General features: G+C 42.0%; 9 protein-coding genes across 9 annotated transcripts; 4 read left to right on the top strand and 5 right to left on the bottom strand.

The window, feature by feature from the left end:
* Positions 1-88: 88 nt before the first annotated feature.
* Positions 89-846, bottom strand: TOT_010001029 (step II splicing factor; the record flags this gene model as incomplete). The annotated part of the gene is made up of 2 exons (XM_009691580.1): positions 89-666; positions 783-846. 2 exons carry the CDS (start codon positions 844-846, stop codon positions 89-91), a joined length of 642 nt encoding a protein of 213 aa, XP_009689875.1.
* Positions 847-1,094: 248 nt separating this feature from the next.
* TOT_010001030 (apoptosis regulatory protein) lies at positions 1,095-2,299 on the top strand (the record flags this gene model as incomplete). Its single annotated transcript, XM_009691581.1, has 3 exons — positions 1,095-1,569; positions 1,601-1,777; positions 1,815-2,299. 3 exons carry the CDS (start codon positions 1,095-1,097, stop codon positions 2,297-2,299), a joined length of 1,137 nt encoding a protein of 378 aa, XP_009689876.1.
* A 386-nt stretch (positions 2,300-2,685) lies between these two features.
* On the top strand, positions 2,686-4,506 carry TOT_010001197 (conserved hypothetical protein; the record flags this gene model as incomplete). The annotated part of the gene is made up of 2 exons (XM_009691582.1): positions 2,686-3,795; positions 3,856-4,506. 2 exons carry the CDS (start codon positions 2,686-2,688, stop codon positions 4,504-4,506), a joined length of 1,761 nt encoding a protein of 586 aa, XP_009689877.1.
* Positions 4,507-5,077: 571 nt separating this feature from the next.
* On the top strand, positions 5,078-6,736 carry TOT_010001031 (eukaryotic translation initiation factor 3 subunit; the record flags this gene model as incomplete). Its single annotated transcript, XM_009691583.1, has 7 exons — positions 5,078-5,167; positions 5,289-5,334; positions 5,366-5,519; positions 5,630-5,879; positions 6,022-6,123; positions 6,323-6,379; positions 6,413-6,736. The coding sequence occupies 7 exons, from the start codon at positions 5,078-5,080 to the stop codon at positions 6,734-6,736; spliced, it is 1,023 nt and encodes a 340-aa protein (XP_009689878.1).
* Positions 6,737-6,961: 225 nt separating this feature from the next.
* Positions 6,962-8,879, bottom strand: TOT_010001351 (conserved hypothetical protein; the record flags this gene model as incomplete). Its single annotated transcript, XM_009691584.1, has 7 exons — positions 6,962-7,097; positions 7,159-7,482; positions 7,634-7,726; positions 7,820-8,038; positions 8,078-8,134; positions 8,165-8,291; positions 8,522-8,879. The coding sequence occupies 7 exons, from the start codon at positions 8,877-8,879 to the stop codon at positions 6,962-6,964; spliced, it is 1,314 nt and encodes a 437-aa protein (XP_009689879.1).
* A 70-nt stretch (positions 8,880-8,949) lies between these two features.
* TOT_010001352 (cysteine desulfurase) lies at positions 8,950-10,700 on the bottom strand (the record flags this gene model as incomplete). The annotated part of the gene is given in 9 exon segments (XM_009691585.1): positions 8,950-9,107; positions 9,212-9,392; positions 9,424-9,552; positions 9,584-9,727; positions 9,758-9,952; positions 9,971-10,100; positions 10,132-10,247; positions 10,342-10,422; positions 10,464-10,700. The coding sequence occupies 9 exon segments, from the start codon at positions 10,698-10,700 to the stop codon at positions 8,950-8,952; spliced, it is 1,371 nt and encodes a 456-aa protein (XP_009689880.1).
* A 303-nt stretch (positions 10,701-11,003) lies between these two features.
* On the top strand, positions 11,004-12,868 carry TOT_010001034 (uncharacterized protein; the record flags this gene model as incomplete). Its single annotated transcript, XM_009691586.1, has 5 exons — positions 11,004-11,235; positions 11,267-11,440; positions 11,532-12,383; positions 12,473-12,578; positions 12,703-12,868. 5 exons carry the CDS (start codon positions 11,004-11,006, stop codon positions 12,866-12,868), a joined length of 1,530 nt encoding a protein of 509 aa, XP_009689881.1.
* TOT_010001035 (hypothetical protein) lies at positions 12,865-13,002 on the bottom strand (the record flags this gene model as incomplete). Its single annotated transcript, XM_009691587.1, has 1 exon — positions 12,865-13,002. One exon carries the CDS (start codon positions 13,000-13,002, stop codon positions 12,865-12,867), a length of 138 nt encoding a protein of 45 aa, XP_009689882.1.
* A 37-nt stretch (positions 13,003-13,039) lies between these two features.
* On the bottom strand, positions 13,040-13,940 carry TOT_010001036 (translation elongation factor E1-F beta; the record flags this gene model as incomplete). The annotated part of the gene is made up of 2 exons (XM_009691588.1): positions 13,040-13,473; positions 13,649-13,940. The coding sequence occupies 2 exons, from the start codon at positions 13,938-13,940 to the stop codon at positions 13,040-13,042; spliced, it is 726 nt and encodes a 241-aa protein (XP_009689883.1).
* Positions 13,941-14,274: the final 334 nt, after the last annotated feature.

Genomic DNA, 14,274 nt, shown 5'->3' on the forward strand with positions numbered 1-14,274 from the left:
CAATAAATATACATAACTCATGTTGTACCAATAAATATATATAAGCTAGCTATTGAATGGGTAGACTGGTAAAAAGGAAAAATATTAGTCACTCGAGAGCGTCCATGCTCTTGAGAAGCTTGAGAGAGTCACTGAGGCCGAGAGAAGAGGGCCTGGGCCTCTTGGAGAGGCGAGCGGAAGACTCCTCGGACTCAGTGCTCGTCCTGCGCTTGTATTTTAGCTTTACGCTGGAGCACCGAGCGTCCTTGCTGGTCAACTTGCAGCACTTGTAGCCCCAAAGCTTAGTTTCGCGGTCGTAGTAGCTGCCGAAGACGGAGGTGTGGCCGTTGCGGAACACATCCTCGCGGTATTGCGATCGAATCACGAGTTTCCTGTCGTCCTTGGAGGGCGACTTGGTAAGAGAGCCCGCGGCGGAGTCCGAGGGCTGCGTCAGGATGAGGCCGGACTGGCCGTCCTCGACGAGCCGGTGGTCGACCTTGTACCGCTTCTTCTTCTCCTCGAGAATCATCTCCATGCGCTTCAGCTCCTCCTGCTCCCGAATCTGACGCTTAATCTCCAGAGTCTTCAGCTCCTCCTCGCGCTTCTCCTTCAGCTCCTTCTGCCGCTTCAGTTCCGCCTTCTGCTTCTCCTCAGCAAGCCAGACCTTTTCCATATTCTGATAAGTGCCTAAAAATAAGTTAAACTAAAGGAACATAAAAGGAAACGATAACCATTGAGATAAAAACAATGTAAATAAAAATAAATATAAGAATAAACGAAAGAATAAAAATGTAAAGGCGAACCTGGATGAAAGTGTTTGTGCTTGATGAAAGCAGCAGATTTGTTGCCGATCTTGCCCATCCACATCTTTAAAAACCAAAATTAAAAATAATAAGTGAAAATACAAAGATAGGGAGAAGGATATAAAAAATATTTACTGATTTAGAACCCAACCACAAAGGACAAATGATTCAGAAAATGTACATTTTGTTAATGTAAATTATTATTTGTGTATCATATAAGTGATTAAAAGCAGTTATCTTGGTTAATTTACACAAAACTTGCCTTTTATAGATTTACATAACTATGAACTCACATGGCAGATGCATCCCATCATGGACTCTCTAGACCAGGAGAGCGTCGAACTTTTTGCAACACTATCAAAGACTGAACCGTGGAGACTGCAGCGTCACTATTTCCCGAGTAAGTTAGGAGGATTCCCGTCTTGGCTGGACCCAGTACACCTCCCATCCGAATCGGAGCTGAAATGTGACAAGTGTTCGAGCATATTGACGTTCGTCCTACAGGTGTACGCTCCAGATGAGCTGTCCGAAGACGATATGGCTTTCCACAGGACAGTTTTCCTCTTCGTTTGCCAGCCCTGCGGGAACAGGTGGAAAGCCTTTAGATCTCAGTTGCCGAGGAAGAACGATTACTACGACTTCCACCCACTTGAGGACAACATTACAATAGCAGATTCAGAAATCGCTAAAAGATGCTGCCTCGCCTGCGGACTTCCGAGTGAAAACGTTGCAAAGGAGCCGCTTCCGGAGCTTACGGGCATGAAAATACAACTCATGGACGATGAAGGTAAGTCTTGGATGACCTCAGACATTTTTAGAACACAGAGAACTTCACGAAAGATGTAAAATAGCCGTTGTACACAAAACACTAAAAGCCACGCTGGAGGAGTGGAACCTGAACATATGTGAAGGAGAGATTCCAGTCACAGCGAACTATTTATCGCATGAAAAGTCACTCTACAAAAAATATTTAATGGAAAAGAAGTCGAATGGAGGTATCTTAGCACATGAAATATGACATTTAACCTTTAGATGTGATGGATGAGTCGGAGGAGCAAGCGTTCGAAAGCATCCAGGAGGAAAACATGATTTTAGACAAGTCATTTAAGAAATTTTGTAAAAAAACGACCCCAAACGAAGTATTATACTATTCGAGAGAAGGAGAGCCGCTTTGGTTGAGTGATAAGACAAAGAGGCCAGTTATATCAGGACTAGAAAAAACGATGGAATCAAAGTCCGAAAATTCCATGGCAGATGAATCGGACACTAGCAACATTGGTTATGAGGATGAACAAACAATTATACCGCCGTGTGAAAATTGCGGAAGTGTGCGATCTTTTGAATTTCAAGTGCTGCCTCAGATACTACACTACCTTAAATCAGATAGAATCGATTTCGGAAGTATTTCAGTCTACACATGCTCAAAATCCTGTAAAATAGAGAATAAATACCAAAAAGAGGTCGTTTTTATGGAAAAGGACTATTCGCTGATTCCAAAGAAGACAACTATAAGCTAATATTTTACAAAATTACTCATATGTGTATACTTCTATTCAGAAATTCCAACAGATTATGAACAGATGTGCATAAAAGAGTGCTAAAACTACCAATAAAATAGGTTTATAACGCAGAAATACACATGTGTGGTTGGAATCCTATCAAACACATTCCCCACAGTAGGGGTGTAAAGCTTTAATCAGTTAAACAACAATACAATACGATTTAAATAAATTTACGAACTCAGTAGTAAGTTTATCTAATATTTAAGAAAGAGTGTTTATGCGATAAACCAGCCCAATTATATTATTGTGTGCAAGTGGAATCTCACACAATAGTGTATTTTATTGTCTATAAAAGGAAAACCGTTAGATTCTTATTAGATTCCTCTTATTCACTCAAAAATATGGACTTGAAGCTACTCATTTTCGTAAACAGCATCCTCCTAGGAACATTAAAGGCGGGCACACCCGCACTGTGCCGTATGTCAAGTTCTGATTTGGATTTGGGAGAAGAAGGAGACCTAGGTGTAGGAAAATATTATGTAGACGACAAGACAGATAAGTTGGAGACGTCGGAAACCACTGAGCCAGACAGCTCAGGGGACGCGGAGATGTCCTCGGGAGATGAGAGTTTGTCGGAGCTGATGAACCCAAACTCACAGAAAACACCAGTGGAGTCAGATGCACACGTGGCCGAAGATGTGGAATCTGCACTGCAATCAGAGTCAGAAGAAGGAGCGCTGAAGTCGGATGAAGACTCAGAAGAGTCGGCAAAGTCTAACACACGGGTAGATGCAAAATCGGAAAAGACAGAAGAAGAGTTCAGAGAGTCGGATGTACTGAAGCTGCTGTTTGAAGACGTGTCGACAGAGTATTCGGACGACTACGCAAAGTCGGTGGATGATGGAAAGGAAATGGACCCAGAAAAGGAGTACTCAGTGAAGTCATACGTGCCAGGAGAGAGCATCCTGGTGCTAGCAACGCCAAGCGGATGCTCACTCATGGACTTCGAGGGCACGGAGGAAGGACCGCAGATGGTGGAGTTTAAGTTTACGACGTCGCAGCTGGACGACTGCGTAAAGCTTAACGAGGACATACTGAACGAGATGACAGATCACCTGGCGAGACAAGTGGCACAGACGAAAGGACCGACGACGAAAATGGTGGAAATATCAGTAAGAGACCCAATGAGAAACAGCCAGTTAAACATAAGGGAGACGACGAAGGTGTTCTCAACAGGACACAGAGACCCAGGAGAGTCTCTGGAGGAAGAAGAGTACGAGAGAGGTCCTGAGAGTGAGTTTGTGGATGACCTTAGGAGTAAGTTTGAAAACGAGGAGATCGTGACGGACGAAGAAGACAAGAAGGACGCAAGGATGCTCCTGTCTGAAATTTTGAACTTTGACTTCCTGCCAACAAACTCAGATTCAGTGTACGTGATGTCGTACTCGTTCAAAGAAGAGGACTCGGAAGAAGCACTGGAGAGAGAACAGCTGTTGAACGAGTTCTACTCAGTGCTGAACGAAGGAGAAGATGAAATGGAGGCCCCGGAGGATGTGGAGGAAAAGGGAGAGACAAGGAGAAGCGGCGATGGCGCAAGCGCCAGGGGAGCCAGCGGAAAAAGGAATGGCTTCCAAAACAGAAAAAAAAATGAAAAAAGTGAAAAGTTTGAATCGCTATTCAAGTCAATGGAAAATTTCACAAATGAAAAGTTCGAAAAGGTAATAGGAGAGATGAAAAGATTGCTGGAAACAGAAGAGGGCAAGAAGGAGCTGGAAAAAATCAGTAAGAAGCTGCAGTCGCAATTCGAAAAAACTAGGGACCTGCTGCAGAAGGAAGTGAACGAAGGAAAGCAAATACTGAGTGACCTGAGTAAGCACGGAGTGGAAAGCGTGGAATGCAGCGGACTGAAAAGCGAAGAGTGCAGCAAGTACTCGAAGTGCGAAATGATGGACGTCGACGGCAAGGAGATGTGCTTCGTCTCGCCGAAGACAATCTACTGGCTCCTGGAGACGAGCTGCGGCCTGCAGTCAAAGTCGGCGCTGATGTCAATCGCGAGAGACCTGAACAGAGCGGGCATCATGAGCACCAGGAGAGTGAGCCACCTGGAGCAGTCGTTCGACCCGAGGAAAATCTGCAACGCAATAACACACGCGTACCTGTCGAAGCTGGCGCCGAAGGAGGACCAGCAGCCAAACAGAGCATTCAACCACACGACCCAGTAAAATAAACAAAGAGACAACAGACAACATAATATCATACAGCACAACCCAGACGAGTAGGCATTGCACGCACGGAGTCCAGAAAAATGGGCATATATGATAGCGTATATTGCACAAGTATATTGATAGATAGATGAGTAAGATAGATAGTAGATATAGGAACGTATATAAGTATTAAAATATGCAAATGGGACGGAAATATTAGATGAAAGGGTAAGTGGTTGTGTGGACAGAATTAAGGACAATAATGAATAGTAAAAAAATGGAATCTCAGAAAAAAATGTGAAAATATAGAAAAAACAAAGGGCTTTGATGGAATAAAATGAAAATATAAGCATATATTAATAAAAGGAAGTGTGTAAAAAGGCACGGAAGGGAGGAAGGGAGATTATAGGTGAAAAAAAAGAAAATTGAATATTTAGATGGAAACTAAATATATAAAACAAGATTAAAATGAAAACATAGAGATAAATTAATTTGAGGAACCCATAAATGAAAACTACAACATAGGAAAGTGTGGAATCTGGAATCACTACAAAGTAATCAAAACAAATCACAATTTACATATTTTATAATGAAGCCAATAATTCTAAGAGGACATCACAGGCCGCTTACTTGTGTAAAGACAAATAAACACGGAGATTTACTCTTCACCTGCGGAAAGGTAAAATAGTGGTAGATAAAGCAGAAAAGGAATAGTGCGACACATAAATAGATAGTTTAGAGTACTATGAACAAAGTAGCATGAGTGAAACAAGTGTAAAAAATATATAATGAACAATTAGGACGCAATCTTGGCACTATGGAGAACAGATAACGGACAGCAAATAGGTGAGTCAGGGAACCGTTAAATAGATAACAGGACGGTACAACTGCGGAAGAGGAGCAGTTTGGGGGTGTGACATAACACTGAACTCGAAGTATCTGCTGGCAGCGTCAGGAGACTCGAAAGTGTTGCTGTTCGACGCACTCAAGGGAACGACCCTCCTGGAAATACAAGAGGAGGGGCCCTGCAAGTAAGAAATAAAGAGCATAGAAGTAAAATAAGCTAGTATAAGTGGAAAAAATGGAATTGTATAAGAACACGGAGGAATGAAACGATCGCTGGCCCCTAATTTATTTATAGATACGTTGAGTGGAATAAGAATCCCAGCGCACAGAACAAGTTCGTAGTAGTGCACGACGATTTCTCGGATTCCGTGAAAATGGCACTGAAGCTGTACGAAGTGACGCCGACCACGGCGCCAGACGGCTCAATGGAACTGGGCTCCAGAGTAATCTGGATTCAGAGAGGATATCGTAACAGGTGTCAGCAGTGCCACTGGGGTCCACTGGACAAGACAGTGGTGACGGCACACGAGGACGGACAGATCAACGTAGGAAAACGAATACAATTAACCAGATAGATGATAGATAGTTGTGTAGCCACAAAAATATAGCTGCAGAGACATATAAATAGTTGAGTAAAAAAACAGCTATGGCTAATGTTTACACACAAAAATACATGACACTGTGCAGGTGTGGAGTTCATATGACGGCATGCATTTGAGGACTCTGGATGCCCACAAAGGCACAGTAACATCGCTGGCATTCGACCTGTACAGCCTGTTGATGTTATCAGTAAGTTTCCAACGACCGTTTACATGTAGATATCTAATGCACACACTACTATACACATATAATAATAAACATACTACTACAAATACTAACACAAATACCAACTCTCATAAATAATACACAAATACCAACGGACATACTAACACACATATACCAACTGTCATAAATAATACAAATAATAATAAAATCATCATTACTGTAGTGTTCGTCCGACGGCACAGCGAAGCTATGGGAGACGGCAATGTGGACGAACATAAAGGTACTGACGTATAATTTCATCAGCTTGACGTAGAGTTATAAGACTGATAGACCACTTAACGCCTGCGACATTTCGCCTCTGTTCAACGTGGAGGACGGAACGAAGGCGCACATACTGCTGGGAGGAGGCCAGGAGGCAGACCAAGTCACAACGACGGCAGCCTCAGAAGGAAAGTTCCAGGCGCTGATATACAACTTGATCCACGAGGAGGAGGTGGGCAGCATCAAGGGGCACTTCGGACCAATCAACACACTGACATTCCTGGCAGACGGCACGGGCTACGTCAGCGGCGGAGAGGACGGCTTTGTGAGAATATACCACTTCGACCGCGAATACGCACTGGACAAATACGACTAAAAGGCTAATGTAATAACATAAAAAATTGAATGCACTCGTAGTCATTAATAATTAGTTATGGCAGCGTATTGACAACTAGCATTAATAATTAACGGCAAGGTGTGAACTAACACTAACAATTAAGTAATGTCAGGGTATTGACAATTAAGACTAATAATTAGGCAACACAGGCGAGTAGAAGTATGTGGAAATGCATGTATTCACGTAAAATAAGCATTAAGCATATTAAGGCATCAGCGACCTGATGAAAGACTGCTGACTGAGGCCAATGGACCTCTTTTCAGAATAGCGAGACTTGATTAGGTCGACTTTACTGGCATTAGGACCAACAGAAACCGACGTCCTCAAAAAGGAGTTCAAGCTCATCTAAATAAGGAGTGTTAGTTGAAAGGTCGTGAAAAGGGAGCGGTAAGATAAAAAACGTGAATTTCACAGCGCTAACCTGCAAGTTCCTGGTGTTTATGAACTTGAAAGTCCCAAGAGTCTTAAAGAGGAGGAGGAACTCTTCGAAGCAGAGGTCGTTGAGGGACGTCGAGATGTTGTTGTAAATAAGGTACACTGTTCTGAATATGTGAGAGTCGCTGGTGGAACTGTCCCTTGAAAGCGCTGACGACAACGGCGGATCGCTACAAGGTGATGAAAAATACATGTGGTAGCCGGACAGCAGCCTCAGCGAGGCCTTTCCATCCAAGTTGGTGGCGATCCTCTCCCCGACACTAAAGATGCCCCCAAACAAGCCATCGTGTCTGCAAATGACCATATATTGCCATGACATAATTTAAAGAACAGAAAACTAGATTAGATTACCATAAACTAATCGAGGCTGACATAACTTATACTACCATAAACTAAACAGACAACTAGCTTAGATTACCATAAACCCTAAACTAAACGCACCTAAAGTTAATCTTGAAGAAACAATAAAATGCATCTGCAACGTCGTTTGGGTGCATACGGTCAATGCACCTGGCCAGTGAGTCTCCGCAATTTCTAAATTAGGCGTTAAAACAATTAGGCGTTACACAAATTTGGTAATCGAGGAATAAAGTAGCGTGCAACTACTATAAACTGTCAACAATGTACCTAAACAGGCTCTTATTGTACACGTTCCTGGTGACACATGATTGCAGGAGCTTGAGCACAGTCTTGTGGCTACTGGCGACCAAATTGGCCAGGGAGTACCTCATGTACAGCCTCCAGGCATTCTCATCGCCTACTCCCGCCCTGGCCAGGTAGTTTAGTATGGATGCAAAATTAACCATGCCGAGTTCATTAGAGGAAAGGGCGTCAGAGTCAACCAATCTGAAGTGTTTTCCATTAGGATATCACCCATAAACTTACGAGGCTATTAGACTTCCAAAGCCCTCACTGTACAGCTTCAGGTGACACAAAGACTCGCTGAACGCGGCTGTTAGGCTGAAAACGTACCACAACTTCGCGATGGAGCCATAGGAGACGTAGTTAGAGTGTTTCGGGAGATCGTGTACCACCTTCATTGCCAACGTCCTGAGGCCCTCATTGCTTCCAAACATCATGCTGCCGTAGAGCAGACAATCTAAACATTGGGATTAAACATGTGTTATCGTCACTGGCAACTATAAATCGACAACTAGTAATTGGGAATTAACAACTAGCAACGAGTAATGGGCAACTAGCAACCAGTAATAAGAAACTAGTAATCAGTAATAAGAAACTAGTAATCAGTAATATGTATTTAACAACAATATACGTGTATAGAGTGAAAAATAGCATTCCGAAGATGCTTGGAGATACCAGGGCACATACCTGTGATCTTACTGAAGTCGTCCATTTTGTGAAGGTGAGGCAGCATTGAGTCGAGCAAAAGGCCGTCTCTTAGCTCCAGCTTCGACATCATGATTAAAATTGTCAGCAGGTTTCCGTCGTCCAGGGACCCTCCCATGCTGTTCACCACGTATTTCAGGAGGTACTTCAGCTCCTCCCTCGTGTAATCCCTGCTCATCACCTTCTTCAAATACTTGTTCAAGTTCTTCCTGTCCACCAGTTTACTGTTTACTGTAAGTATGCTGAATCTGCTTTCAATCCCATCCGTTGATGCGCTCCTTGCTCTCTCAATTCCTCCGTTAACACTCTCATAATGATATACATATTTACGCCTTCTCAGATTAGGGGTTGTTGCTGGGTTGACAATTCGCTTAAAGTAGCCAACAGGTAAACTAACTCTATTAACTCTACTAAATGGCTCCATTTAACGGTTTTAGTGTTTTTATTGCGTCCTTGAGTGCGTCCACGAATATGTCAATTTCCCTACTGTTATTATACATTGCAAGTGAGACCCTAATCGTGTTAGTACAGTAATAGGTCTTATGTAAAATATTTGCGCAGTGTTTCCCTGTAAAAATAAATCATCATCGTTGCAACTATTTACTCTAGGTAGCTGTGGTAATCTGCCTCTACGCCTGTTACTACCATCTATCATAACAAGCGTAATTATACCTGCACGTGTAATTATGTTCTTCGTCGCCAGCAAAGAACACAGGTCGAACGGGTCCACGCCCTCGACGTTAAATGCCAGTATCGGCAGCCTCTCCAGCTTCGGGTCAAAGTTGTACAGGGTCACCATGTCCTTCACCTTCTCATACAGGTACAGCAGCAGCTTCTTACTGTGGCCCTGTATCTACACAATCCTTGTTAAGCCGGAAAAGTACCTTGTCGATGCCGACGCTGTTTATGAAGTCAACGGCCGCTCCCAGCCCTATCGCCTGTGCTATTGGCGGCGTCCCTGCTTCAAACCTGTATGGTGCATCCAGGTATTCGCAACCTTCAAAGGTGACTTCCTGCACTCAGTTTATCGCAGTCAATCTTTACCTTAACTATTCCTCCTCCCGTTTTTTGCGGCTCCAGGTCCTCGAGGAGATGCTTTTTAAAGTACAGAAATCCTATTCCCGTGGGTCCGTACATTTTATGTCCTGACCCTGCCAGGAAATCCACGTCCATGTCTTGAACGTCAATCTAAACTTTTTAATCACAGAACTTCAATACCTTAACTTTCCCTACTGTCTGCGCTGCGTCCGCCAACACGTAGCATCCGTACTGGTGTGCCAGCTTTGTTATCGTCTTAAGATCCTGAACCACTCCCACTACGTTTGACGAGTGTCCGCAGCAGAGTATTTTTGCTTTTCTGCTTTCCAAAAGGTGCCTTAGGTCTTCCAAGTCGACCTTTCCATTTTTGAGCAACTACTCCCTCAAATTAACGCACACACTTACCTTCACGTGCTCTATTGTACATCCGACCTTCTCGCATATGTTTCTCCACGGGAGAAGGTTGCTGTTATGTTCTGAAAAGGGCAAGAGAACGACATCGTCCCTCTTCAGATACTTTAACCTAAGTACGTTTGTGTGCTCGTTCCACCCACCCCCAAGTGTTAGAAACAAAATTTAGAGACTCTGTGACTCCGGAAGTGAATAAAATCTCAGTTGAATCCAGAGCGTTTACGAAATCCGCAATCTTCTTTCGAGCGTTTTCGTAAATCTACAAAAATGCTAGTTAGAACGTGGAAAGTACTGATAAATAGTAGTACAAATGGTAATAATTTTTATAAATCCTTCATACATAAGTTGCTTACGCTTGTTGATATCTGGTCATGATGTGTTCCAGATCCTCTGTACACACTGAAATTGTGGGTTGTGTAGTAGTCATACACAGCCTAAAAAATTAAATTTCCAACACTCTAATTTAAAAGCTCACTTCAAGAACTATTTCGGGTTTGTGTGTTGTTGTTGCGTTGTTAAGGTACACTAAATCCTTCAAACCGTGGTCATTTCTGTTTAGAATCTTGAACTGATCTCTAGCCAGACCGTCAATCTTTTCAACTGGATGATGTACAGTATGTGTTTTCAAAACCTCTTTAGTGGCTATAAGAGGAGTTAAAAATAAAAGGTTGTTTTTGTTATCAACTTTGAGTGAATTGGTAATACAAGTCATTATATTAATATTAAAGTATAAAATAACTAGGATTCCAATGAACATTGAAAAAACATTGATATAAATATCAAAATCAACAAAACTACCGTTATTCTAAGTAGTTTTAAACCTATTATTTCAAATATATGTATAGGGCTATGTGTCGAATTTTCTTCACTATGGCTGACTAAGAATATTCAATTTTTTCTATCTTTAAAATGTATATTATTTGAAAGGTTCATATATGTAAATGTATATGTAAATTGCTAAGTTTAGCATGATAAATGTGTCGATTTACAGTTTATTTCATTTGTTCTGTTAAATATGATTGATTTTAAAACGATAATGGGTCTGAAAAGAATTGTGTCACCAATTAGGCACAATTGGATCCAAAAATATACATACTCGATCAAATTCTCAGACACGGTAATGAAAGTTATGTCAAATTATAAGTCAACTCAAATTAAAAATGTTTGTGTTCTCGAAAAGATAACAAAGTTTGACCTGGAAGTTCAAAATGGATTGACACCAGAACAAGTGTACAATAGTTTTCCATGTAAGTTGGAGAAATTGAATAAGTTTTTTAGTGGCATACAAAACACACATAACTCACAAAAAAATCATGGAATCGCTAATTAGACACCTAATAGATGTGTATAAACTAGATATTCAAGTAATTAAAGCGCAATCAAAGGGAGTATTGCCCTTTGGAGTGCAAGGTAACAAGTACCGATACAGGCCAGATTTGGTAATCAGCGCAGGTACGAATATATGAAGGAATATATAAACACACCTTTATATTATAAAATAAGATATTGGAGCTTATTCCCGCAGCGTACAGATTTTAATTAGGAGGTGACGGAACATTTTTGGAGGCGTCGTCCTTGATCCCACCGGGCCAACTGACAGACACGCCAATTTGGCTGGTGGGATTGAACACGGACCCAGAAAGAAGTTTGGGAAACCTGTGTATGTCGTACTACGGACCTAAGATACAGCATCACTTAAACTGCGGATTCGAAGATGACGTGAAGAATCAAACAAAATTGAACGAAAACTGTTTAAAAACACACACGGATAAAGACTTGGACGATTTTTGTAGTTTTATATATTACAGAGGAGATGAGAAGAAAATATGCCTAAAATCACCAGATAATATCACAGAAGAGGACAGGAACAGTAAGGAAAACAAAGTGATAACATACGACCAGTATGTAAACACACTGTTGGACAACCTGTTGAACTTCAGGCTGCACCCAATACCGAGGCAGAGGCTGAGGCTGAAGCTGTTTAAAAGAAAGTTCATGAGGAACGACACACTGGATACGACGACGGCGAACAAGGAGGATCTGGACAGTAATAAGATAGAGAACACGCTGGTGACGGAAAAAAACTCGACGTTCGAGGAGCAGGACCTGGAAAAGGCAAACGACACAGATTCGAAGTTCTACACGTTCCCGCACGGAGTGTTGAACGACGTGATGATCGCAGACAAGGACTTCGGAAAGACGTTCTACGCAATAGTGCAGATAGACGACAAGCCGCTTAAGAGGATTAAGTCCTCAGGGGTGCTGATAACGACGGGAACGGGATCGACGGCGTGGGCGTACAACGTGTCAAAGATGAACTTTTTCGAAGGAACGAGGCTAATCAAGTGCCTGCTGGAGAACCCAATGGTAGACAAATCGCTTTCAGAAACAATAAGTAGGTGAAGCCATTTAGTACACACGTAGTACTTAGGTAGTTAACACATTGTTAAATTCAACTGTTTGTTCTAATAACATTTCATTTAGACGATGATGTAATAAGGCAGTCGATTGAAACTTTTAATCAGAAGTTGAAAATGGATCCGAGTGGAACAGTTATGAGATGCCTAATTAGAGAACCAATATCGAACAAGTGAGTGGAGCATACCTACTTAATCAGATAGTCAGATAAGGTTGAACATACACGTCCATATCTATTTGCATATGTATAGACACGAACGTGTATAATCGCAGAAGGTATAATAAATCTTGTTCAGAACGACGGAATGTAGGAGCTTCTATAACTGCCACAGGATCAAGGTGGTCCCCCTGTCAAAAAACTCACAAATATGCGTTGATGGATCGAAAACACTAAAGCTGGATTATGGCGACATAGTGGTTTTGAAAAGCTTCGAAAGTGATCTGATATGGTCATTCATTTAAGTCACAAATATAATTAAAAGTTCATATACGTGATTACTAGTATTGGTCGAAGGCTTGCTTGACTCTAGAGTTAGGCCACCGGAAAAGGCACACGAATGAATGCAAAAGGTAAGCCTAGCAACACTGTGACCCATCAGAGATAAATAATGGAGTTTAGTGAACAAAGTACAATTAGAGCTTGTTGAAGGAAACAATGGTCGCAGATTGGACTAGACCAAGAACCTCATCGTCACTGTCGTAGTCGTCCTCGTCGTCACGCTCCTCCTTAAGCTTCTTCTGGTCCTCAGTAAGACCGAGGCTCTCAATCATCTCCACAACCTCGTTGGTGTTGACGAGGTCGTCGACAATGGTGCACATGACCTGCAGCTTCTCAATGCCGAAGGCGAGAGGGATCCTGGTGGAGGCCTCGCCCCAAGTCAGACCCTCGACCTTGAGGCCCTTGACGAGCCTCAGCACCTCATCCAAGTCAACGTCGACGCTGGCAGGCTCGATGTGGAGGACGAGAGAAGACTTGTTCACGGGCTTCTTCTTCGTCTTGGCAGCCTTCATGGCCTCCATCTTCTTCTTCAAGGAATCTCCATCATCCTCGTCGTCAGCAGCATCACCTGAAGAACATTTTTAGAAAAAAGGTAAACATGAGGTAAACATGGACTACATAAAGGTAGGTGAACCACAATGTCTGATGTGTAACTAAAAAACATAAGTATAAAAAAGTTTAAGTGTAAAAATAATTAATTTAAGAAATCGGTGAAACAAAAATGAGAAGGAGAAGTAACCCACCAAATAGATCTAAGTCATCGTCAGCCTTCTTAGCTTCATCGACCTTAAAATGACCCTTTGGAAGGCCACTGGGAGGATTCTTGTGCCATGTTTTAACGTGTAAATACCAGCGGTAAACATTCGGGTAGGCACTTTGAGAAGGGGTGTCAGCTAATTTATTGAAAACGGCAACATCGTCAGTCGTTGCGTTCTTGACTCCACCAACGAAGGAGTGGTATGAAAGATATTTATCCAAATCAGCAAGACCCTCAGGCTTACCAAGTAAATCAAAATTCAGCTTAACGTCGGCCATATCAACGAAAAATTATTATGAAAAATAATGAGATAAACGGGCGGATTTAGATATAAATGTAATGAGATAATGGGGGTTGGTTAAAAACAAAAATCAATTGATACAACGATCTTGACTGATTTACAAATAAGATTCATAAAAATTTTACAACGTAAAGTTAAACTTTTGTTCGAGATCAGGTGAATCGGTGTGAACAATGTTAGTACGTCTCGCACATAATGTGTTAACCCACTAAATTTATAAAACTTCCATCCTTCTTAACGTAACTAACACTCTGCTGTGTATAAAAGTCGATGTAATTGGGGTTTGAAGGCGTTTATAAAGATATATCTTG

The sequence above is a fragment of the Theileria orientalis genome, chromosome 1 (assembly GCF_000740895.1).
Source record: "Theileria orientalis strain Shintoku DNA, chromosome 1, complete genome".
Taxonomy (NCBI): domain Eukaryota; phylum Apicomplexa; class Aconoidasida; order Piroplasmida; family Theileriidae; genus Theileria; species Theileria orientalis.